This window comes from Schistocerca americana, chromosome 8 (genome assembly GCF_021461395.2).
Source record: "Schistocerca americana isolate TAMUIC-IGC-003095 chromosome 8, iqSchAmer2.1, whole genome shotgun sequence".
In the NCBI taxonomy this organism is placed as follows: domain Eukaryota; kingdom Metazoa; phylum Arthropoda; class Insecta; order Orthoptera; family Acrididae; genus Schistocerca; species Schistocerca americana.
The window spans coordinates 134,021,442-134,048,131 of NC_060126.1; the positions used below are offsets into that span (position 1 = coordinate 134,021,442).

A 26,690-nucleotide genomic window follows, 5' to 3' on the forward strand; every position below is an offset into this window, starting at 1 on the left:
TTCGTTTTGTCGGAAAAATGATGTGTAATAATAGAGCAACGAATTGTCGTGAAGTCCGCCTGCTTAGCTTGGTGGTAACGTACAAGCGGGCCCGGGTTCGATTCCCGGTCGGGTTGGAGATTTTCTCCGCTCGTGGACTGGGTGTTGTGTCGTCTTCATCATCACTTCGTCCTCATCACCGGCGCGCAAGTCGCCCAATGTGGCGTCGAATGGAATAGGACTTGGCTGCCAAACTTCCCCGAATGAGGCCTCCCGGCCAACGATGCCATACGCTCATTTCATTTCCATTTGTAGTGAAGTTTCACATGTTGTTGTTGTTGTGGTCTTCAGTCCTGAGACTGGTTTGATGCAGCTCTCCATGCTACTCTATCCTATGCAAGCTTCTTCATCTCCCAGTACCTACTGTAACCTACATCCTTCTGAATCTGCTTAGTGTATTCATCTCTTGGTCTCCCTCCATGATTTTTACCCTCCACACTGCCCTCCAACGCTAAATTGGTGATCCCTTGATGCCTCAGAACATGCCATACCAACCGGTCCCTTCTTCTTGTCAAGTTGTGCCACAAACTTCTCTTCTCCCCAATCCTATTCAATACTTCCTCATTAGTTACGTGATCTACCCATCTAATCTTCAGCATTCTTCTGTAGCACCACATTTCGAAAGCTTCTATTCTCTTCTTGTTCAGACTATTTATCGTCCATGTTTCACTTCCATACATGGCTACACTCCATACAAGTACTTTCAGAAATGACTTCCTAACACTTAAATCTATACCCGATGTTAACAAATTTCTCTTCTTCAGAAACGCTTTCCTTGCCATTGCCAGTCTACATTTTATATCCTCTCTACTTCGACCATCATCAGTTATTTTGCTTCCAAATAGCAAAACTCCTTTACTACTTTAAGTGTCTCATTTTCTAATCTAATTCCCTCAGCATCACCCGACTTAATTCGACTACATTCCATAATCCTAGTTTTGCTTTTGTTGATGTTCATCTTATATCCTCCTTTCAAGACACTGTCCATTCCATTCAACTGCTCTTCCAAGTCCTTTGCTGTCTCTGACAGAGTTATAATGTCATCGGCGAACCTCAAAGTTTTTATTTCTTCTCCATGGATTTTAATACCTACTCCGAATTTTTCTTTTGTTTCCTTTACTGCTTGCTCAATATACAGATTGAATAACATCGGGGAGAGCCTACAACCCTGTCTCACTCCCTTCCCAACCACTGCTTCCCTTTCATGTCCCTCGACTCTTATAACTGCCATCTGGTTTCTGTACAAATTGTAAATAGCCTTTCGCTCCCTGTATTTTACCCCTGCCACCTTTAGAATTTGAAAGAGAGTATTCCAGTCAACATTGTCAAAAGCTTTCTCTAAGTCTACAAATGCTAGAAACGCAGGTTTGCCTTTCCTTAATCTTTCTTCTAAGATAAGTCGTAAGGTCAGTATTGCCTCACGTGTTCCAGTGTTTCTACGGAATCCAAACTGATCTTCCCCGAGGTCGGCTTCTACTAATTTTTCCATTCGTCTGTAAAGAATCCGTGTTAGTATTTTGCAGCTGTGGCTTATTAAACTGATAGTTCGGTAATTTTCACATCTGTCAACACCTGCTTTCTTTGGGATTGGAATTATTACATTCTTGGTTGGTTGGTTGGTTGTTTGGGGAAGGAGACCAGACAGCGTGGTCATCGGTCTCATCGGATTAGGGAAGGATGGGGGGAGGAAGTCGGCCGTGCCCTTTCAGAGGAACCATCCCGGCATTTGCCTGGAGTGATTTAGGGAAATCACGGAAAACCTAAATCAGGATGGCCGGACGCGGGATTGAACCGTCGTCCTCCCGAATGCGAGTCCAGTGTCTAACCACTGCGCCACCTCGCTCGGTATTTATATTCTTCTTGAAGTCTGAAGTTTCACATACAAGTTGGAAAAATAGCTACTGAAAGCTATTTTTATGAAAAGAAGTATATAGTGGAGGCTGTTTATCACGTGCACGAGTAGTTCAAGCGTTTTCAATATGGCTGAGATGGCCGAAATGACGCTGAAGATGACTCACATCCGGAACGACCTTCAGCATACAAACCGGACGAAAATATAGAAAAAGCACGTAATCTGGTTCGTCTGACCGTTGGTTGAGTACTCGATCGATTGCTGAGACTGTAGAAATTGACACAGAATGCGAAAGGCAAATTTTACATAACCAATTTAACATGCGAAAAGTGTGTGCGAAACTGGTGTCGAAAATTATTACGATCGCACAAAAAGAAGCTCGTGAAAATGTTTGTACAGACACTTTGAACACGACTGAAAATTATACTAATTTCTTGGACAGAGTGATGATGTGTAACGAATCTTGGTTTTTCACTTAATGTACGATCCAGAAACTAAGCGCCAATGCATGCAATGGATGAACCCATCTACACCGAGAGCGAGAAAAGCTCGAATGAGCAAATCAAGATACAAAACGATGATGATTGTTTTCTTCGATGTAGTGTGTCTTCACTGGGTTCCTCAAGGTCAAACTGTTAATCAACACTACTACTTTCAGACTCTTGCTCAACTCCGTGAGAAAATAAGAGAAAAGCGACGCGAATTGTGAAAAAACGAGTCGTGGATTTTGCATCGAGACAACGCATCGGCTCAGACCGCATTGCCTGTTAAGAGAATTCTAGCAAAGCACAGCATCCCAGTGTTAGAGCACCCACCCAGCGTCATGCGACTTTTATCTGTTCCACAAGGCTAAATTCGCATTAAATGGAACAAGATCTCAGTCCATCGAAGCAGTGAAAGAAAAAGTCGCGCGCTTCATGAAGAAGCTCACAGAGCAATCTTTCCATCAATGGAAAATTCGCTTGGAGCGTTGTAGGTATAGAGAAGAGAAGTACATTGAGTGTGACAATAACTAAATTGGTATGTTTTTGAAATAAAATATTTTACTGCAACAGTGCCTTTATTTTATCGCCATACTTCGCAAAATCTACTTATTTGATTATATGTCACATCGGAGCGGCCCATTTTCGTTTGTGTGCCACATGATAAATGAAATTAGTAAAAATCGGATTTTATTTTGCTGCTGGACGATATATCCGGTAGCTGCTTCGCCTTAACGTGCTGTCGTTGTTCGCTGTACAGACGGCGCTACTGACGAGTGGCGCCAGATGCTGGAAGTGAATGTGCTGGCGCTTAACGTGTGCACCAGGGAGTTCCTGCGCGGACTGCAACGGCGCAGCGCCCAGCCGGGACACATCGTGCACATCAACAGGTGACAGTCTAAGCGGCAATGTTTTTACATCATTGCTGGCGGCCAGTTAATATTGTTATGCCGTTTCTTTACTGTTCATAATTGTTGTACCATGTTATTTAGACCCACGTCTATAATCTGTAGCCCACTGTGAAGACTATGTCAGGGGGAGTATTAGGATTTCTTCTCGTTCCATTTGAGTAATTGTGATTTTTATTGGTCCGCTAAAATTACCTTTCATACAGCCATGTGCTTGTAACTCAGGACACGTCATAGTGCTTACAATCTAGGCAATATATACAGACATTAATTTACATGGTCTGTGAATAATAATATTCTATATAACACAACAATGATTAACAGTACGTAATGGTTCAAATGGCTCTAAGCACTACGGGACTTAACATCTGATGTTATCAATCCTCTGGACTTAGAACTACTTAAACCTAATCCCATACTTACGATCTTACTATTGTGGAAAAGATTTTTGCAATTTTGGTATCTCTTCCGTGTCAATTCAGTTTTGTAGCTTCCCTTGTTTGTTGAACGTTTCATGTTTAAGTTTTATTCTGCTCTCCAATCTTGGCCCTTTTTATCTCTCTATCTCTCTCGCTTTCTCTTTCTCTCTCGTGTTCATTTAATAGACTGACCGAAAAAATCGCAGCACTAGAATATAATTAAAGTAGAATAATGAAATATCGGCATTACATTTGCCTAGGTAACATACTTTAGTGATTAACAATGCAAGATGACAAGTTAATGTAAGCGCGAGACAAGCCATTGCAAATATCAAATGCTGGAACATTAATAACCAGTGTAACCGCCAGAATGTTTAATGCAAGCACGCAAACGCTGGAGTTGACCTCCGGTGATGCCCCATATTTGCTGGTGATCGAGCAGGCCAAGGCAACATGTCGACACTATGTAGAGCATGTTGGGTTACAATAGCGTTATGTAGACCACGTTGCCATCCCGGTACCGGTCTTACTGCCACCGTACATTCTCGTTACCACCGCTACAAGTAACCGTGTACAGGGACTATGTTCCTGCCAAACCTTTCTGCAATATCACAGAAGGAACATTCAGTTTCTCATAGCCCTATTACACTATCTCGTTCAAACTAGGTAAGGTGTTGGTAATTGCGTCTTTGTCGTCTTACAAGCATTCTTGACTAACATCAACTCACCACGTCCGAAGGTAATTGAGGCTCACGACCGTTAAAACGTGTATTTACGGCAAACCTTCTGTCAAGAGAGTTAATTTGGAGCTGGAACGGCTGCTCATGTCGGGTGCGGGGTCACACATTGGTGTGGTTCATGTTGATTCTGTCAGTAGGTGGGATTATACTAGGCATGGCCTTCACCTCAACAGGAAGGGGAAGGGTAAATTGGCTGGGGAAATAGCAGGAAAGTTAAAGGGGGGAGGCACTGTCATGAGTGGTAAAATACCAGTGGTTATAGGATTCAGAAAAGACCCTTTTTTAGGGTAGGGAGGACAGAAAGAAAACAAATTTTAAGAGAGGTTAGAACTGAGACAAACCTTCAGTTTGAGAAAGAAATCAAAAAACATAATTCCAGCTTATTACATCAACATAAACAGCCATTGGTTAAGAATTTTCAACTGTCAGCAGATATTTTAACTCCATCCAATTTTAAGTCAGTCAATGTGAAATGTCAGCTATCTTTATTGCATCAAAATATTCGAGGACTGAGAAATAAAATTAATGAATTAACTATCTGCATAGATGAATTAGAGTCTTCAAACCCAGCTGACATAATCTGCCTCTCTGAACATCATGTGACCACTGGTATAGAACTTTTAAGTGTTACAGGGTTTAGGTTAGCATCTCACTATTGTAGATCAGAAATGGAGAAAGGAGGAGTTGCCACATTCATCAGGAACTGTCATAAATTTAAGAACATAGACATTCATAAATTTTGCCTAGAACAGCATATGGAAGCATGTGCAACAGAATTAGATTTTCACAAAAAATCTTTCATAATATTAAGTGTATATCGAGCACCTGCAGGTAACTTTAATCTGTTTGTAAACCACCTTGAAGCTGTACTGGCCCATTTAACAACCAAAAACAAAGAAATAGTGGTTGCTGGTGATTTCAATGTAGATTTCCTTAAAGACTCTCCCAATAAGAACCTATTTGAGTTAGTAACACTATCATTCAACTTAATTCCCACAGTAAAGTTCCCCACTAGGATAACCACTTGCTCACAAACAGCCATTGATAATATCTTTATAGAAAAGTCAAATGAACAAAATTATATTACAAAACCAATAGTCAATGGCCTCTCAGACCATGACATGCAGTTCCTTCTGTTAAATGTTAATACTGAACAGGATATAAAATCTGTTAAATCTGAGCTCAAGAGGGTAATCAGTAAGCCAAAAATTGATTATTTTAGGACACTCCTCAGAGACATTCACTGGACTGATGTTTACAGTGCTCATGGCATGAATGAAAAATATAACATTTTTGCTAATAAAGTGCTTACCTTATTTGAACACTGCTTTCCCCCAAAACTTACCAAGGTTAGAGCAAAGTCTACAAAGAAGCCATGGATTACTCGAGGAATAGGGGTATCTTGTAAAACAAAAAGAAAACTGTATCTGTCAATCCGAAACATTTCCAATGTTGATGCTATAGCACATTATAAGAAATACTGCAAAATATTAAAGACTGTAATACGGATGTCAAAGCAAATATATTACAAGGAAAAGATAGTCATATCAGATAACAAAATAAAGACAATATGGGATATAGTGAAGGAGGAGACCGGTAGAACCAGACATGAAGAGGAACAAATAGCATTAAGAGTAAATGATGCATTGGTGACAGATGTGTATAGTGTTGCAGAACTTTTTAACAAACATTTTATAACTGTTACTGAAAAGATGGGGTTGTCAGGTTCGGTAGATGCTGCTATGGATTACCTTAGACCAGACATTTCAAGTAACTTCCATAATATGAATTTGACCCTCACTACCCCAACAGAAATAATGTCCATCATAAAATCTTTAAAATCAAAAACATCTAGTGGGTATGATGAAATATCAACAAAGTTAATTAAAGAATGTGATTCTGAGCTAAGTAACATATTAAGCTATCTGTGTAACCAGTCGTTTATCAGTGGAATATTTCCCGAATGGCTGAAATATGCTGAAGTTAAGCCACTGTTTAAGAAGGGAGATAAAGAAATAGCATCAAATTTCCGTCCAATTTCACTGTTGCCAGCATTCTCAAAAATTTTCGAAAAAGTAATGTACAGTCGTCTTTATAACCATCTTATCTCAAATAACATACTGTCAAAGTCACAGTTTGGATTTCTAAAAGGTTCTGATATTGAGAAGGCTATCTACACTTACAGTGAAAATGTACTTAATTCATTAGACAAAAAATTGCAGGCAACTGGTATATTTTGTGATCTGTCAAAGGCATTTGACTGTGTAAATCACAATATCCTTTTAAGTAAACTAGAATATTATAGTGTAACAGGAAATGCTGCAAAATGGTTCAAATCTTATATCTCTGGCAGGAAACAAAGGGTGTTATTAGGAAAGAGACATGTATCAAGCTATCAGGCATCATCCAACTGGGAACTAATTACATGTGGGGTCCCACAAGGTTCCATTTTGGGGCCCTTACTTTTTCTTGTGTATATCAATGACCTTTCATCAGTAACATTACCAGATGCCAAGTTTGTTTTGTTTGCTGATGATACAAACATTGCAATAAATAGCAAATCAAGTGTAGTCTTAGAAAGATCAGCCAATAAAATATTTGTAGACATTAATCACTGGTTCCTAGCCAATTCTTTGTCACTAAACTTTGAAAAAACACACTACATGCAGTTCAGAACTTGTAAGGGGTGTCCCAAGAGTATATGTCTAACATATGATGACAAGAAGATAGAAGAAGTGGACGGTGTTAAATTCTTGGGATTACAGCTTGATAATAAATTCAACTGGGAGGAGCACACCACAGAACTGCTGAAGCGTCTTAACAAATCTCTGTTTGCAATGCGAATTTTGTCAGACATAGGGGATATAAAAATGAAAAAGCTGGCATACTATGCTTACTTTCATTCCATAATGTCATATGGGATTATTTTCTGGGGTAATTCATCAAGCCAAGCTAAAGTTTTCCGGGCACAAAAACGTGCAGTAAGAATTATATGTGGTGTGAACTCAAGAACATCCTGCAGAAGCCTGTTTAGGGAACTAGGGATACTAACTACAGCTTCCCAATATATTTATTCCTTAATGAAATTTGTCATTAAAAATATATCACTTTTTCAAACCAACAGCTCAATTCATGGAATCAATACTAGAAATAAGAATAATCTTCACAAGGATTTAAAGTCACTTAGTCTTGTACAAAAAGGTGTGCATTATTCAGGAACACACATTTTCAATAACTTGCCAGCAGCCATAAAAAGCTTAACAACCAATGAAATTCAGTTTAAGAGAAGCCTAAAGGATTTATTGGTGGCCAACTCCTTCTACTCCATTGATGAATTTCTGAGGAAAACCAACTGATTTGTATATAAGTACAACATAACTTCTGCACAATTTCAGTGCAGTAATGTGTTCACTGAAAATTTGTGTGTGTGTGTGTGTGTGTGTGTGTGTGTGTGTGTGTGTGTGTGTGTGTGTGTGTGTAAGTATAATCTAACTTCTGCACCATTTCAGTGCAGTAATGTGTTCATTGTAAATAAGTATTACAGTAGTTGTATTACATGTTTCTTACCTTATAAATAAATATAAAACTTTTTTATTTTAAATTCAGTGCAATAGTATTTGTAAAATGACTCTTAGTGCTCATTAAAAAATGACGATCATTCCAATTGGGACCTGTGGAATGGTACATTAGCTTATTTGTTTTAGTTTAAATATTTGTCATGTATTGTTGTTTTTCTGACATGTTCCACATCCTGGAGGACCTCCTCACTACGGATCAATTGGAATGAAAGTAAATCTAATCTAATCTAATCTAATCTAATAGTGCCTCTATTATCGACACTCTTTTGCGACAGGCGCGAAATTTGAAAAGACATCATCTTTGAAATGTAGAAAAACGCCTACCAACTTTCGTTTACGTCGCACAACTCCTTGGTGTTAAGTCTTTTTTTTCCATCATTGTATGTTTAACTTTTAGACATTACTGTATCTAATGCCACCCTTGGTGGTTCTCTTGTGAACTCCGGACTTTCAAAGGGCGAGATCGCATTTTACGTTGCACAACAGTGATGTAACTACATTCTGTCGGGTTGACATTGAAGTTGGTGCTGTAATAGCTCCTGTCTGTTGCAGCGTGGGTGGACACTGGGTTCCGTCCCTGCCCGGAGCGGCCGCCTACGCCGCCAGCAAGCACGCCGTGACGGCCCTCACTGAAGGGCTGCGCCGAGAGCTCGTGAAGACCGGCAGGGCTGGCATCAAGGTCTCGGTAAGAGACACCTTAGCAAGGAGCAAGCTGCGCTAGCAGACGCTGTGGAGCTAGCAAGCTGCGGACGTGGTGCGTTTACACTGTTGTTGTTGTGGTCTTCAGTCCGGAGACTGATTTAATGCAGCTCTCTATGCTGCTCTATCCTGTGCAAGCTTCTTCATCTCTGTGCAACTACTGTTAACCTACACCCTTCTGAATCTGCTTAGTGTATTCATCTCTTAGTCTCCCTCTACTATTTTTACCTTCCACGCTGCCCTCCAGTACTAAATTGGTAATCCCTTCATGCCTCAGAACGTGTCCTGCCAACCAGTCCTTTCTTTTAGTCAGATTGTGCCACAATTTTCTCTTCTCCCCAATTCTATTCAGTGCCTCCTCATTACTTACGTGATCTACCCATCTAATCTTCAGCGTTCTTCTGTTGCACGACATTTCGAAAGCTGCTTTCTGAACTATTTATCGTCCATGTTTCACTTCCACACATGGCTACACTACATACGAATACTTTCAGAAAAGACTTCCTGACTCTTAAATCTATACTTGATGTTGACAAATTTCGCTTCTACAGAAACGCTTTCCTTCCCGTAACCAGTCTACATTCTCTATTTCGACCATCATCAGTTATTTTGCTCCCCAAATAGCAAAATTCATCTACTACTTGAAGTGTCTCATTTCCTACTGTAATCCCCTCAGCATCACCTTACTTCATTCGATTACATTCGATTATCCTTGTTTTGCTTTTGTTGATGTTCCTCTTATATCCTCCTTTCAAGACATTGTCCATTCCGTTCAACTGCTCTTCCAAGTCCTTTGCTGTCTCTGGCAGAATTACAATGTCATCCGCAAACCTCAAAGGTTTAATTTCTTCTCCATCGATTTTAATTCCAACACCAAATTTTTCTTTTGTTTCCTTTACTGCTTGCTCAATATACAGATTGAATAACATCGGGGATAGGCTACAACCCTGTCATACACCCATCTCAACCACTGCTTCCCTATCATGCCTCTCTACTCTTGTAACTGCCATTTGGTTTCTGTATAAACTGTGCCCCGCCATTTTCAACAAGTACACCAAGTCCTTTCATCCATACATGTATTTTTTCGTCATTACTAACTTTTCTACATGAGCGTGCATACAATGTAAATGGCGTATTACTATGAACATAACTAGGTCTGCTTTGTGTCTTCGGGTCAATTTCACAATGCTAAGTCTTGTAGGCGATGACTCTGTCGGCGAAAGATTCCAGTCCAGGAAGTGAAGCGTTTTCACAACGAACCCCTGCCACCTTCAGAATTTGAGAGAGAGTAGTATTCCAGTCAACATTGTCAAACGCTCTCTCTACAAATCCTAAAAATGTAGGTTTGCCTTTCCTTAATCTAGCTTCTAAGATAAGTCGTAGGATCAGTATTGGCTCCCGTTTTCCAACATTTCTACGGAATCGAAGCTGATCTTCCTCGAGGTCAGTTTCTACCAGTTTTTCCATTCGTCTTTAAAGAATTCGCGTTAGTATTTTGCAGCCGTGACTTATTAAACTGATAGTTCGGTAATTTTCGCATCTGTCAACACCTGCTTTCTTTGAGATTGGAATTATTATATTCTTCTTGAAGTATGAGGGTATTTCGCCTGTGTCATACATCGAGCAAGATGGTGAGCAAACCAGATGGTAGGTTTTGTTTTGGCTGGCTCTCCCAAGCCTTCAGTAGCTCTAATGGAATGTTGTCTATTCCACAGGTCTTTTTTTGTCTTAGGTCTTTCAGTGCTCTGTCAAAATCTTCATGCACAATCATATCTCCCATTTCATCTTCATCTATGTCCTCTTTTGTTTCCATAATATTGCCCTCAAGTACATGGCACTTGTATAGACCCTCTATATACTCCTTCCATCTTTCTGCTTTTCCAACTTTGCTTAGGACTGGTTTTCCATCTGAGCTCTTGATATTCATCCAGCTGGTTCTCTTTTCACCAAACGTATATTTAATTTTCCTGTAGACAGTATCTATCTTACCCCTAGTGATATATGCCTGTACCTCATTTGTCCTCTAGCCATCATTGCTTAGCCATTTTGCACTTCCTGCCAATCTCATTTTTAAGACATTTGTATTCCTTTTCGCCTGCTTCATTTACTGAATTTTTGTATTTTCTCCTTTCATCTATTAAATTCAATATCTCTTCTGTTAGCAAAGGATTTCTACTAGCCCTCTTCTTTCTACTTACTTGGTCCTCTGCAGCCTTCACTAACTCATCTCTCAAAGCTACCCCTTCTTCTTCTGCTGTATTTCTTTCCCCTGTATTTGTCAACCGTTCCCTAATGTTATCTCTGAAACTGTCTAGAACCTCTGGGTCTTTCAGTTTATCCAGGTCCCATCTCTCTAAATTACTACCTTTTTGCAGTTTCTCCAGTTGTAATCTACATTTCCTAACCAATGAATTGTGATCAGAATCCACATCTGCCCCTGGAAATGTCTTACAATTTAAAATCTGGTTCCTAAATCTCTGTCTGAAATCTTCCAGTTTCTCCACGCCTCTTCCATGTATACAATGTTCTTTCATGATTCTTAAACGCAGTGTTAGCTATGATTAAGTTACAAGTATGCTCTGCACAAAATTATACCAGGTGGCTTCCTCTTTCGTTCCTTACCCCCAGTCCATATTCACCTATTACTTTTCCTTCTCTTCCTTTCCCTACTGTCGAGTTCCAGTCCCCCATGACTATTAAATTTTCATTTCCCTTAACCATCTGATTAATTACTTTAATCGCATCATACATTTCTTCAATCTCTTCATCATCAGCAGAGCTAGTTGGCATATAAACTCGTACTGCTTAGTAGGTGTGGGCTTCGTGTCTACCCTGGCTAAAATAATGCGTTCACTATGCTGTTCGTAGTAGCTTACCCACACTCCTATTTTTTTTATTTATTATTAAACTTACTCCTGCATTAGCCCTATTTGATTTTGTATTTATAACTCTGTATTCACCTGACCATAAGTGTTGTTCCACCTGCCACCGAACTTCACTAATTCCCACGATATCTAGCTTTAACCTATCCATTTCCTTTTTAAATTTTCTAACCTACCTGTCTGATTAAGGGATCTGACAATCCATGCTTCGATCTGTAGAATGCCAGTTTTCTTTCTCTTAATAACGACGTCCTCCTGTGTTGTCCCCGCCCAGAGATCCGAATGGGGGACTGTTGTACCTCCGGAATATTTTACCCAAGAGGACGCAATCATCATTTACCCATACTGTAAAACTGCATGCCCTCGGGAAAAATTACGGCTGTAGTTTCCCCTTGCTTTCAGCCCTTCGCAGTACTAGCACAGCAAGGCCGTTTTGGTTACTGTCACAAGGCCAGATCAGTCAATCATCCAGACTGTTGCCCCTGCAACTACTGAAAAGGCAGCTGCTCCTCTTCAGGAACCACATGTTTGTCTGGCCTCATAACAAATACCGCTCTGTTGTGGTTGCACCTATGGTACAGCTATCTTTATCGCTGAGGCATGCAAGCCTCCACACCAACGGCAAGGTCCATGGTTCATGGACATTACATTACCTGACAAGAAAAGTGAAACACCCAGAAGACATGGTTGGATGCCAATGTATCTTTGCATATGTATATTCCAGTGTTGGGTATGTAAACGATTACGATTGCAATTCTCTGCAACAGTTAGAATTGCCACCAGAGTGCATTACTGCTGTTCGTGTCTAGTGGTGTAACCAGACTTGATAGGGTATATAAAAAGTGTGAACAGCATTAGAAGTTGAGTGATCTCTGTGAAAGACACACAGATGCCGCTTACCCATTGTGAGATAGTGTTTAGTGCCACATGATACAGTTTGAAAGAGGTCTCATTGCGGGTCTCCATTTGACACTATGGTCAAATCACGCAATATTGAGATTTGTGGGGCCTGATGTAGGACTGCACAGGAATGCAGGGGTAGGCATACTCATCATCAAGATACCAGTCGACTACATATCACCACCATAAGGGAGGATCGCCCTATTGTGCACCAGACATATTGGAACCTCTTCACAATTGCACCTGCCAACCTATAACAAGCAATGGACAGTCAGCAACATTCTGTGGCATACCACACCATTGGACAGAGACTTCCAGCAGCCGGGATACAGAATTACTGTCCCATGCTCACTTTGATGTTAATACCACAATACAAACAGTTGCGTTTGGAGTGGTGCCATAACTGGGAAGAATGAACTGCTGATGACTGTGCTCAGTGATGAATTGTAGTTCTGCACTCTCCAAGGTGACCATCGCCTGCAGGTATGGCAATGACCTGGGGTTCTTGTAGTGTTTTTGAGGGGCACATCATTGTTGCTCCTGGCATGGTGTGGGAAGCCATTAGCTACGACTTCAGGTCACAGCTGGTATTACCTCTCATGTGACAGTGTCGCGATGCCATTTTTTAATAGAACAATGCTCACCAACGCATGGCACATGTCTCTATGAACTGTCAGCGTGAACATAACATATGTTCTCAACCCGTGAAGTTTCATTTTGTTTCCTCCTCCCTTTCTTGGTGCTTCACTTTTTTTGTCGTGCAATATATATCTGGTGTGGATGAAACGCAGACAGCCTCACCAAATTATAATAAAACGTAAAAAAAGACTGTTTTTCTTTAATTACCTGAATATATCCTCGCAGGTCCAATATAGTTGCTCCAAAGGCTTCCATAACAATTTTATTAATTGTTCTAAATCAGTAGGCTTTCATGGTCGAAGTCAGTTTCATCAAAATCTTTCTGGATGTGTCGCTGCCTTATCTAATAAAATACTTAAAACACCAAACTACTAAAATACACCAATGTTTCGACCGAGTTGAAGAAATCTTCCTTTCGACAACGCCTTTCGCCAAAAATCTCAAAGTTACTCCTAATCTCTTGTTGAGCGAACTTACGTTTCTCATTAAGGTATTTTGCTTTTTATTGTATGTAGCATCACCATAAGTAATTTCTCATATGATGCAGGACTCATCCGAATATAATTTACGAAATCTGTTTGGTCCATGTTTCTGACTGCAGTCAGTATACTGAAATGCGACAACTCGCCCCTTTTGACGCTATTTGCGGTCCTATTTCCTATTTTGACAGTAATAGTTAATGACTGAAGCACGTACTTCTTTTGCGTGTTCGACATCTTAACCTTATGAAGTCGAGTTGCAAACTGAAGTCAAACAATTTTGACTAAATTAATGATGGCTTTAGAATCGCTCCAATATACAGTACTACTATAAATGAATCATTCGTTTTCAAGGCTCTGTATTTTTCAGTGTATGACATATACAACTATGACTAATACTTGAACAGATCTCATCAAGTTTGCAATCTGCTCACTACAGATGTTCTGTGAGTGTCCTATGGTCGCACAACACACTTCCTAGCAGTAGCCAAGTTCGTTCAATACCTTATGTAGCAACATCCCATCACTGATCATCACAGCAGCATTGATGGGTCTTTTGATCTGTTTCAGTGTTCTTGGCATTTGAGGTACGTATACATGATCCTTACTCTATCCCCAAAGGGAAAAGCGACAAGGCATCAGGTCAGGCAACCTACGGGCCAAGGGAACTGAGCAACTTCATCTTCACCACTACACCCAATCCAGCGATGTGGAAATTGTTCGTTTAGGTAGCATCTGACATTGATACTCCAGTGAGGGAGTGCCCCATTTTGTTGGAAGGTGAAATTCTCGGAATCAGCAATCAGTTTTCCAGACAATCACAACTGCAAGATATCAAGGAAAGAGGTACCCCATACAGTCTTCTCAAAGAAGAAAACCAGCCCATGCAGCTAAGTCTGTGACACTGCACAGAAAACATTAATCTTCTGCGAATCTCCTTCATGCACCATAGTTTCAAGAAGATTTTCAGTGCCCCATATTCACTCACATTGTGGCGATTACTCTTTCCAGACAAATGAAAGGTTGATTCGCCGCTCAATATCAGCTTCTTGGCGAAACATTCGTCCTCAAGTGCTTCCTGCATTGTAACACAAAATTGAAGGCGCCGCCCTAAGTTTATGGTAGAAACTGTTGCACGAGTTCGTGGCTTGACCGGAGCGTTCAATTTTCGGGATTGCATACAAAACTTTTCCTCATTCCCTCCAGGTTTGCATCTGGCATACTTGGTCAATCGGTTCTCTTCTGTTTACAGAGACAACACAGTGTCCATAAACTGTCGACACCAATGCACAGTGCTCTGTTCACATGGCTGTTCTCCTCCACAATTCATTCTGAGTACACGCTGCACTGTTGTAAGTGATAAACATCTCGTATGTTCCAACACACCAAAAACTCTTTTCTTGCGTTGTCGTCATTTTGCCAAGGCACTGCACTCCTAACTCAGTTAGTTTACAGTTCTATTCATGCGTCAATCATATTTGCACAGTAATACTTTGGAAAATATAGAATTCTGAAAACGATTTAATCATTTATAGTAGCCCTGTATCGAAGGTTTGACAAAGTAGTCTTGTCAATAAGTATTGAACATGTGCAGGGCTATTTAGAAGACAAATTCATTGACAGAATCGTTTGTCTGATTCTCCAGCCCAGTGACATTTGCAGCTCGCTTTCTGTCTGTACTTTGCCCTCTCCCTAATTTTCCAGCTCGACATAACTCTGGCTTCCCACTGCAGAGGCAGCACACACGACTGGAAATGACACCAGAAAAATACTGGAAAAAAACAGTGCGCTGTACGACTTGCCCCTTCAGATGTCTCGCTAGACAATTGCAACACCTCCACTACAGGAGCTTTGTAATGTAAGCTCATACAAAGAAGGAAAACACTGTCTACCAAAAATTCAAACACACTTCTCGGGTAAAATTTCTTTGTTCTGAAAACTATTCAGTCTCATTAATGACAACCAAAACATTGGCCTGTTTAACATGCTACAGTTTTCGTTATATGCCAGACATCTGGCTTTTCCATAGTGCACAGTGTGTAATGGGGGGTTTCAAATTGCCACAGAAAGTGATCTGATCATAGCAACAGCCAACAGGCGACCTTATATTGTTGTGTCTTGCCACTGAAGTGGCCAACCACCATACAGCAGACCATCATATCTGCCTGAAGCTTCTGCATGAGGAAGTGGAGGAGTTCATAGAGTGCGGTGAAAGCCAGATGACGAGAAATTGTTGAGTTTCATACTGTGTTAATACTTCCTTTCTTTATTGTGTGTATGATGCTTTCGTGGGAAAACTGGATACTCTACAGGTACTAGGTACAGCATGATGCCACACTGAGAGGGCAAGATATTTTCCAGTGCTGACCAAGGGACATACCTCCCATAATCTACACTGTTTACAGTCTAATGGTAGACTTACTCACTTACTCCTCAGTTCTACAGCCCTTGTAGGGCCTTGGCCTGCATCATAATATCTTGCCATTCTATCCGGTCCAGGGCTTTCTGGCTCCATCCTCTGACACCCAACTTTTTCATGTCTTGAATTCAGTCCACTCATATCTTTCTGGAATGTCCCTTCCGTCATCTGCCTCCAGTCTTGCCATCAAAATTGTCTTCTTCCATTCTGATCATGTGTCCTGCCCACTGCAGTGGTGGTGACAATGTCAAGTTCTTTAAAAAATTCTTCTAGTCCTGTATTTGGATGGATGCACCAATCTTCTCGACTGTACATTGTGCCATATATCTTACGCAGAAGCTTTCTCTCCCAAATGCTAAGAATCTTTTCCTCATTTGCAATCATGGTCCATGTCTTGACACCATACACAACAACTGGTCTTATAATTGTTTTGCAAATGAGGGTTTTAGGTTTTCATGATAGAAGTGAGCTCCTAAGCATGGGTAGTGCAGCTGAGTAGAATCTGTTGCCTGCTGTTCTAGCTTTCACCTTGGTGCCGATGTCATTTGTCTCTGTGCTAGTCAATCCAAGATACCTGAAGTCTCTCACCCTTTCAAATTCCTTGTCGGTTATCTTGAGGTTTGGTTGATTTCATTGTTTAGTCATTGCCATATATTTGATTTTTTCGACATTGACTACCAGGCCAAGTTCTCTTGTACCTCTCTCCAGTTGTTCATTGGCTTTAGTCAGCACACCAGTGCTTCATGCGAATAATGCCAAACCATCTGTGTAGGCTACATGTTACAGTGATTGATTAAAAATGGTTCCTCCTCTATTTCACACTATCTGAATTACGACTTTTTCTAGGCAAAGGTTGAATAGCAGTGAGGAGATATTCTCACTCTGTCTCAGACCCCTCTTCACTTCCATTTCTCTGGAGATTTTGCCCAGTATTTTTACTTTGCAGTTGGTTTCACTGAGGTCACCATAGTAAGTTTCATTACATTCTGTGATGCCAGTCTTGAGATGCTATCATAGGCTTGTTTAAGATCAATGTAAAGCTGGTGTATGTTTATTTGATATTCATAACATTTTTCAAGTAATATATGCAGTGTGAATATCTACCTATTTCTTCTAAAGCCACTCTGATAGTCTTTAATTCTCTCTTCCACATAGGGAATAAACCTCCTAGTTAGGATCTTGGAGAACACTTTATACGTAGTATTCAGCAGGGAGATTCCTTGATAGCTCTGAGAGTTTAATTTATCTCCTTTTTTATGTATGAGGCACATTATAGCCTTTTTCCACTCCAATGGCATGCTCCCCTCCTGCCAGATGCTCAGTATTACTTTAGATACTGCTTTCCACAGTGTTTCCCCACCATATTTGAGAAGTTCCACCTGGCTCTGATCTTCCACAGGTGCCTTATTGTTTTTAAGATCTTAATAGCTCATGTTATTACAACTGCCTGGCCTATGCCCAAATTGACTTAGGCCTCCATTTTGTGGTCTATGTGCCTACCTCATCACAAGTGGTGCTGTTGTATCTGTGGGTGATGCCTCATGCAAACAGCTCAGTATTCTTAACGTATAATGTCAGTTGAACTCTTGCCATCTTCAGAACATTCACGGTGTACAGTAAGTATAACAGGGGCCCAAGTGCAGACACCTGTGGCGCTCCGCTCTAATCGGCCATACTGTAGATATGGTGTCATCACAGCCATGTTGTTCCTCCAATGCAAGTAGCTTGTAGAGCAGTCCTTTGCCTGCAGTCCATAGGGGCAGATTTAGTTCATGAGTGTGGATGACGTAGGGAGCACCCCGCTCTGAACATTTAATGCCAATAGCTTCTCTAGCAGCCATACCCCTTCTGATCATTAAAGCTGATCATTTCCTTCCCATCTGAGATTTTTCAGTGACCTAATCATATTCGGCAGAAAGAAGATCTTCTCCTGACCAAAGCAAGGTAAATCTTATCACCCTATCTTGGAAAATAAAACAATTATAATTTTTGAAAGACATGATGTGAATACCTATGTGCTCAGAAAGAATCCTATGAAGATGGACTGTGGATGAAATATTTATAATACAACATTGAAGGGCCACAAGAAATTATTAAATTCTGGTGTCTACAACATACTAGAATTTTAAGACTATTAGTCAAATCCAGGAGGCAGTTAAGCAACATTAAATCTACTAGAATTTGCATAACATTACTTTTTACTGAAATTATTCATTAAACATTAAAATGTTGTTTATATCATATTACAGGTTTCTGGTAAATTTGAACCTTCTCTATTTATTCCCTACTGCTTGTAAAGCACAAAACACATGTAATAACTCAAAAATTATTTACTTCACCTTCTTGAAATTTTGCCAGATGGTATTTCTTTGCACCTATCACAACTTTTTGATAATAAGGCTATAATAAAAAATATTACTTTCAAATGATTGCATAACAATGTGGTGTCATCCAGCTGTGTTGGATGTAGATGGCATAAGGGAGTAATTGCTCTTGTAATCAAAACCATTCAGCTGTGCTGACCGAATGTAGAGCACCTTCCTGATATTAAGAGTGAGGCAGAAAACAAAGAACTTGCTTCACTACAAGTCTTACAGAGTGAGGGCTGTAAGCTTCCACCCCTACTCTGACCTATATTTCAATTGACATATTAATGGTCTCAACCTTAACTAAAGCAATCAGAATCTGTCATACAGCTAAATGCAGAAAGGTTAAGAGCTTTGAGCATGTGTCTAGTGCCAAATCATTTCCCTGCTTCAAATTAAACAAATCTTGTATATATTTACTTCAATTCAAAGAAAAAAATAGTATTCACACTGTTTATATTCAGTAACTCAGAATGAACAAATTATGTAAATTTAATCACTATTTATTTGACACGTATTTCAATCTTAACAGCTTCAGTTTCCACAGGTCACTATTGTTGCAAAGCCATTTTCTTTATGGAAAGTGTTGTTCTGGATTGTTCTCCATGAAAACCACAAAAAATTAGACGAAACATCATGAATGACAATTACTATTCCCTTATCAGCCAGATCCCATTGCTAACTTTAATCTTTTGTGCCACTTTAATTCAGAGCACTACATTTTTTAATAACTCCTAATCCCAAAGTATTCATCCACATTACTAATAAATATTCTCTCTCTTGTCACTTTTCCTCTACTTAACTCATCTACATTTATCTCATATTCATTACTGTCTCACACAACTCCACTCCTCTAAATTCTGACTGCTTCCACATGCCTCCAGAGATGTGCTGATTATACAAAAATGCACCTGCTCTCAAATTAGAAACCTAACATCACCAATATTACAATGGCCAATGACTGCTTCCAGGCTATCAAAGTACTTGGTCCTAGTAGATATGGTAAGCTTAAAGGGCATACGATTTGAGATGGTCTGATAAATATCAAGTTTTGTGGCCCACTAGCTTCTTTTGAGAGCATGTGTGTGAACAGTGTGACTTGGCAGCTAAATGTCAAATCACAAATCCAATAACAGGGGTTCGTTACTCACTCAGTCTTGTCAGTCTCAATTTTTTTTTCCTTTTTGCTCTGTTAGTTGTCACTTCTTGCACCTTAGGCAAATAAACACTGGTGGAAATGGAAAACATTACACCATGACACTCTAGCCTGATATTTGTCAAACTTTGTAGCAATGTACACTGCACAATGGGTATTAATTGATTCAGAACTGATGCCCATCATTATCAGTAAGAGGTATGACCCCAAAGGGTACAAATACACTCTTGTGTTGATTGTGCAATGCAAGTAAACAGCCTCCAAATGTTATCTTGAGAAATTTCTGTCCATGTTTGAAACATGTTGTATTAATTCATGAAGGTTACTGATGTAGGCTGTTATGAAAGTATGCATCTTTCTATCACATCCCCGACATGCTCTATCAGAGGACCTAACAGGTCAGTCACAGGGTCAAAACATTGCTCACTGAGTGAGGTGGTGCAGTGGTTAGCAAATGCTGGGATGGTTCCTTTGAAAGGTTTCAAAATGGTTCAAATGTCCCTGAGCACTATGGGACTTAACAGCTGAGGTCATCAGTCCCCTAGAACTTAGAACTACTTAAACTAAGAACGTCATCATACACATCCATGCCTGAGGCAGGATTCGAACCTGCAACTGTAGCGGTCGCGTGGTTCCAGACTGAAGCGCCTAGAGCTGCTCGGCCACACCACCTCGCCTTTGAAAGGGCATGGCCAATTTCCTTCCCCAGCCTTGACAGAATCAGACCTTGTTATTCATCTCTCATGACCTCAATGTCGTCATGGCATTAAACCTAGTCTTCCTTCCTTTTTACACATTGCTCAAAACATTTGTGGTGTGGGCTCGCACTGTGGTGACTCGCGTTATCCTGCTACAATATGCCATCTGGTATCCAGGTCATGAAGGATATGTATGACAACAGTTTACTATTCTTGTCATAACCATACATCCCCACTCCAAGATTCAATGAGTTGGAAAGGCAGGGGGCCAAGAATTGTTTCATAGAAATATGTTGGTGTGGATCTGACCACCACTAATGGAAGTGAGACATTATTGTGATGATGCCAAAAACAATTCAGTAATCACCATATGCCATCTAAAGACAAATGAATTTTGTTGTGTCCCAAGTGTGGTTTTTGCAAGGGACTGAGTGACAGAGGTTTGTCCTAACTGGAATTGCAATTGACTTCTAAATTTATTTCAAAATATCAATTATATGGATGATTTCCCCAGCTGAAATGCCTCTGCAAGTCCTTACACAGAGACAGTGACTGTTTATCACATTATTGTCTGCTTACAGAAACCCTCGTACATGAAATTCAAGATCAGAAGAGCCGTTGCAGCTAATTAACTTCTTCTCAGCAACCCCAGCATATTCCCCTGCCTGATTCAGCCCACGAAAGTTTTTCATGTCTAATCCACACTGCCTACAGCCTGACTACACATTCTTCTATATTTCTCCTCCTCTAGATGCCTGGTCCTTGAGTTCTATTGGCTTTTCCCTTCAGACCCCCCAAGGACATGCTGTAGTGTCAAAAGGCTTCACATCACCTTACTGGCTACTCTGGTGTGTCATTCTTGAGGTATCTTTCAGATACTTAGTGAAGGGGATAGGAAGCTTATCCTATGTGGTATGCAGCTATCATGGCATAACATCATCCTCATCATAAGCCTTCTGTCTGTCTCTCCTCACAGATTATGCTCTCATCCTGTCTCAGTTCTTGTCCCTTTTACCTTAGACCCCTCCCTCTATTATATTACTTACTTCATATCATCTAATGATTCCCTTCATTAACTCTGTCCCATATTTATTTCATTGTCATCTAAGGCTCTTGCTTCATAAATTCTGTCACTTAACATATTTCTTTATTGGCTATGGACCTTGCTTCATTAAGTTTGTCTCCCAAACTATTTCACAGGGCTTCCCTTGTTGCACCATTCTGACCCCTACCATCTGGCCCTGTAGCTGGATAATATTTAAAAGGCCCCTTGTCATATCTGTGGCTGCTCCTGCTGCAGGTCATTCCCTCTCTTTCGTTTTTGTTGACTTGAATATTATTTCTAGAACTTGGCTTCTCATTGAGGACATGTCAATCTGACAGAATTGTATTTGAACAACTACTGTAACAATAGCTCTGACAATAAGATTACAATTTTTGTTATAGGGAATGCAAGTCTTTGATATTTTATGAGTTCAACTGCAACCTGGATTTTAATGAGTGCACGTCTGTATCTGGTGGCTGGTACAAATGTGTCTCACACAGTATTCTTTTTTTTTTTTTTGCATCACAATATGTAGATAACAATTGAAAAATAAGTCAGAATTTACAAGTTTCACCACCAACCGGTAGGATAAGAAAATCAAAGAGGCAAGGCGAGGGACTCTAATGGCTTTCAATTCCAAGGAATCTCTCTGTTCACTTGCATTCTGAGATTTATTTCATACATTGCTACAGGGTCTTGTGTAATGTAAGCATAAGGGGCAATTAGACATGGATGTTAAACTTAGCATCTTTGTTGGTGGTTATCACACTGCCACTTCCTTCAATTCAGTATGATCCAATATAGTACGAAGACAATGCTATATTTCAGAAACACACATATCAAACATCCACCCAATGGTGTTATACACTCCTGGAAATTGAAATAAGAACACCGTGAATTCATTGTCCCAGGAAGGGGAAACTTTATTGACACATTCCTGGGGTCAGATACATCACATGATCACACTGACAGAACCACAGGCACATAGACACAGGCAACAGAGCATGCACAATGTCGGCACTAGTACAGTGTATATCCACCTTTCGCAGCAATGCAGGCTGCTATTCTCCCATGGAGACGATCGTAGAGATGCTGGATGTAGTCCTGTGGAACGGCTTGCCATGCCATTTCCACCTGGCGCCTCAGTTGGACCAGCGTTCGTGCTGGACGTGCAGACCGCGTGAGACGACACTTCATCCAGTCCCAAACATGCTCAATGGGGGACAGATCCGGAGATCTTGCTGGCCTGGGTAGTTGACTTACACCTTCTAGAGCACGTTGAGTGGCACGGGATACATGCGGACGTGCATTGTCCTGTTGGAACAGCAAGTTCCCTTGCCGGTCTAGGAATGGTAGAACGATGGGTTTGATGACGGTTTGGATATACCGTGCAGTATTCAGTGTCCCCTCGACGATCACCAGCGGTGTACGGCCAGTGTAGGAGATCGCTCCCCACACCATGATGCCGGGTGTTGGCCCTGTGTGCCTCGGTCGTATGCAGTCCTGATTGTGGCGCTCACCTGCACGGCGCCAAACACGCATACAACCATCATTGGCACCAAGGCAGAAGCGACTCTCATCGCTGAAGACGACACGTCTCCATTCGTCCCTCCATTCACGCCTGTCGCGACAACACTGGAGGCGGGCTGCACGATGTTGGGGCGTGAGCAGAAGACGGCCTAACGGTGTACGGGACCGTAGCCCAGCTTGATGGAGATGGTTGCGAATGGTCCTCGCCGATACCCCAGGAGCAACAGTGTCCCTAATTTGCTGGGAAGTGGTGGTGCAGTCCCCTACGGCACTGCGTCGGATCCTACGATCTTGGCGTGCACCCATGCGTCGCTGCGGTCCGGTCCCAGGTCGACGGGCACGTGCACCTTCCGCCGACCACTGGCGACAACATCGATGTACTGTGGAGACCTCACGCCCCACGTGTTGAGCAATTCGGCGGTACGTCCACCCGGCCTCCCGCATGCCCACTATACGCCCTCGCTCAAAGTCCGTCAACTGCACATACGGTTCACGTCCACACTGTCGCGGCATGCTACCAGTGTTAAAGACTGCGATGGAGCTCCGTATGCCACGGCAAACTGGCTGACACTGACGGCGGTGGTGTACAAATGCTGTGCAGCTAGCGCCATTTGACGGCCAACACCGCGGTTCCTGGTGTGTCCGCTGTGCCGTGCGTGTCATCATTGCTTGTACAGCCCTCTCGCAGTGTCCGGAGCAAGTATGGTGGGTCTGACACACCGGTGTCAATGTGTTCTTTTTTCCATTTCCAGGAGTGTATATTTGAAACATCATCCACAGGCCAGAGAAAAGTATGCCATCTCAGCAACATCATAATAAGAAATCCCCACATTACTTCCTAATGAGGTGACTTACGAATTGTACCAGAATACAGTTTAGAGAGAGAGGAATGACTAAAAGTGACTGTTGGAGCTGCAATGTAGTCCAATGTATTTTACTGATGTATAAACACTGCTAAAAATATTTCAGTTGTTGGGGGTTCAAGGTGGATTGTTCTCAATTTCTTCATGAACAGTATAAGCTGTCAGTTCCTACACAATAGGACAGCACAGTACAAAACTGAGTTATAGTAAAAACAGCATGTCACGAATACAATGTGAAATGGAGTGTCTTCTCAGAGCACCTTTGTCTGTTGAAAACTAAACACTTGTAGTAGTACCAGTAGCAGCAACAACAACAGTAGTGGTGGTGGTGGTGGTAGTCGTGGTGGTGGTGGTGGTGGTGGTGGTGGTGGTGGTAGTAGTAGTAGTCTCGATTCTTTTAGTTGCTGATGAATATTAAAATAAAATTTCTCTTAATCACTATATGTGTCTATGCACAGGCTATTAGCCCAGGGCTCGTGAAGACTGAAATATTAGACAGGGGTAATCTCCACTCTGCAGCAAGCGACACAGTGTTTGCCAGTCATGCACACATGCTGCCTGAGGACATAGCAGATGCTGTTGAATATGTCCTGTCTGTCCCAGAACGTGTCCAGGTGAGTCTTTTTACAGAGCAGACCAGCTTGCTGCTAAGTGCTGAAGTGCAGTACAAGTATATCCTATTATCAGTATGCAATTTCTGCCTCATCGCATAATATGTTCAAATGCAATGCTGAAATCAGATCTGAATCCCTGAAGAAATTTCAGAAAGCTTTTAAGTGTGATGCATGTTGAATTTCACTTTGGTGACCAAAGTCAAAAATATTGTTAACTATTTAAATTTTGTTACACAACATACACTGCCAGACAAATCCATTAATTTTATTTCACACATCCCTGTTAGAAATGGATCATGAAGGTCAAAGTTTTAGATTAATGTGACTCAGTTATTTCTTGAAAAATAGGTGTTATTAAACTTAATCTTGTATTGTTTTGTTTTCTTCATGCCTCCTGTGTTTCAGACCAGTAAGGTTTTGTTTCCATGAAACTGATCAACTTTACAGTACTAAAGATTTGATGATCCCTCTGGCTCATTCATCCACAATGAAACATTTCATCTAGAACATTTTGGTTAATATTTCTTTTTTGGATTTGTCACAAAGTTGTTTTCTGATGAAGGTAAAGCATGCTAATAAGAATTGTGTGTGGATATATGCTCTACGATAGAAATATCAAATAAATTTCTAGCAGCTGTGATTTTAAGGCTGAAAGACAATGTCATCATATTTCAGTCAGTTAAATAGTTAATTATTTTGGAGTGTTGACTGTCTCTTGGAAAATATAAGAGCTATGAGCACTTCTTCTTCTTCATTGATACTGTGAAATGCATCTCTTCTACTACGAGCTCTTTTCCTTCCATATTTTGCGAGGAGGTAGTATGGACCAAAACAAGATAAAATATTTAGTAAACATGGGCTCTAAAAAGAACATCTTCAGAACAAATACTCATAATGTTTAAGATATGTGATTTGGCAAATCTCCTGCAACAAAAACCCTAGGTTTAGTCATGACGCTCCTCGGGTTAGTTTGGAGACAGTACATGGTCTTTGTGTGGCACATTCTGTTTGTCACCATCATGGATGTGGTTCACTCTTGATTTTCATTTTCAGAAATTGTTCGAGCATTACAATAAAAATAATAGCCATTGAAATGAAAGAATCTAGAAAGGAATTTTAGTCTGTAACATGCCAGGTACTTTTCATTATATGTTACAAGAGATGCCCTAGTTTAACAAAAACACACTAGATTACATGTTGTTGAAATACTTCATTATATTAGAAAAGATGGGCAGGTCAGTTCTTACACTATGCCACCAAAAGCATCCAGACACCTGCCTGAAAAATGACTTGCAAGTTAGTGGCACCCTCCGTCAGTTAATGCTGGCGCAGACATACATTCAATCTTCTTGGGGAATGGCAGCCAATTCTTCACGGAGTGCTGCACAGAGGAGAGGTATCAATGTTGGTTGGTGAGGCCTGGTACGAAGTCAGCATTCCAAAATGTCTCGAAAGTGTTCTATAGGACTCAGGTCAGGACTCTGTGCAGGCCAGTCCATTACAGGGATGTTATTTTCGTGCAACCATCCGCCACAAACCGTGCATTATGAACAAGTGCTCAATTGTGTTAAAGGATGCAGTTGCTTTTCAACAGTGGGAAGCAAGAAGGTGCTTAAAATATCAATGTAGGCCTGTGCTGTGATAGGGCCATGCAAAACAACAAGGGGTGCAAGCCCTCTCCATGAAAAACACATGCACGCGACCACACACGCACACTCCACTGCTCGACTCGCTGTGGCTCACTTCGTTACCGATGCCAATGCCACTAGCTCAACACCTTGTCGGGATGCGGAAAGGGATGCAAGCTGGCTGCCATGGCCAAGCTCCTGCTCACACTGGTGGGAGATGGGCACGTCACCAGGACGTGCAAGGGCGCAGTCGCGTGTCTGAAGTGCACCAAGGTGCATGACACGCATGCCTGCGATAAACCGTAACACGTCGTGTCCACGTGCGTGAACTGCGGTGGTGCACACGCTGCAAACTTGCGCAGCTGCGCGTACCTAAAGAAGACACAAGCTGCCGCAAGAAAAGTGGCACATAAGGAAGAGGTTGTGGCCCCACAATCCCTCTCTACAGGGGGAAAATGAACGCGGCAACAAGTAGTTGGCTAGACTGGAGGCCCGCCCAGCGGCAGAGACGGCAGCCACGCAGAAGTAGCTTGTCGCTATTCACCGATAGCTTCAACAGCTGCGAGAGGAACTCAGGTTGGCGATGAAGAAGACACTTGCCCCCAACGCCACCTCCACGGTGGGTCGACAAGCAGGGATGGACGCGGTGACCCAGATGGATGGTCCGCCGCGAACGGACGTGGCGACTCAAACGGACGTCGCCCCGAAACCTGTAGCAATACAGGAGACCGGGGAGATGCCCATGGACGTGGCA

General features: G+C 41.4%; 1 protein-coding gene across 1 annotated transcript in view; it reads left to right on the plus strand.

The window, feature by feature from the left end:
* LOC124545497 (farnesol dehydrogenase-like) overlaps positions 1–26,690 on the plus strand; it is a 60,686-nt gene that overhangs the window by 27,952 nt on the left and 6,044 nt on the right. Inside the window, exons 3-5 of the mRNA XM_047124439.1 lie at positions 3,134–3,263; positions 8,571–8,703; positions 24,153–24,308. Of these exons, the coding sequence (XP_046980395.1) occupies positions 3,134–3,263; positions 8,571–8,703; positions 24,153–24,308 (419 nt within the window). The remainder of the gene's footprint in view (positions 1–3,133; positions 3,264–8,570; positions 8,704–24,152; positions 24,309–26,690) is intronic.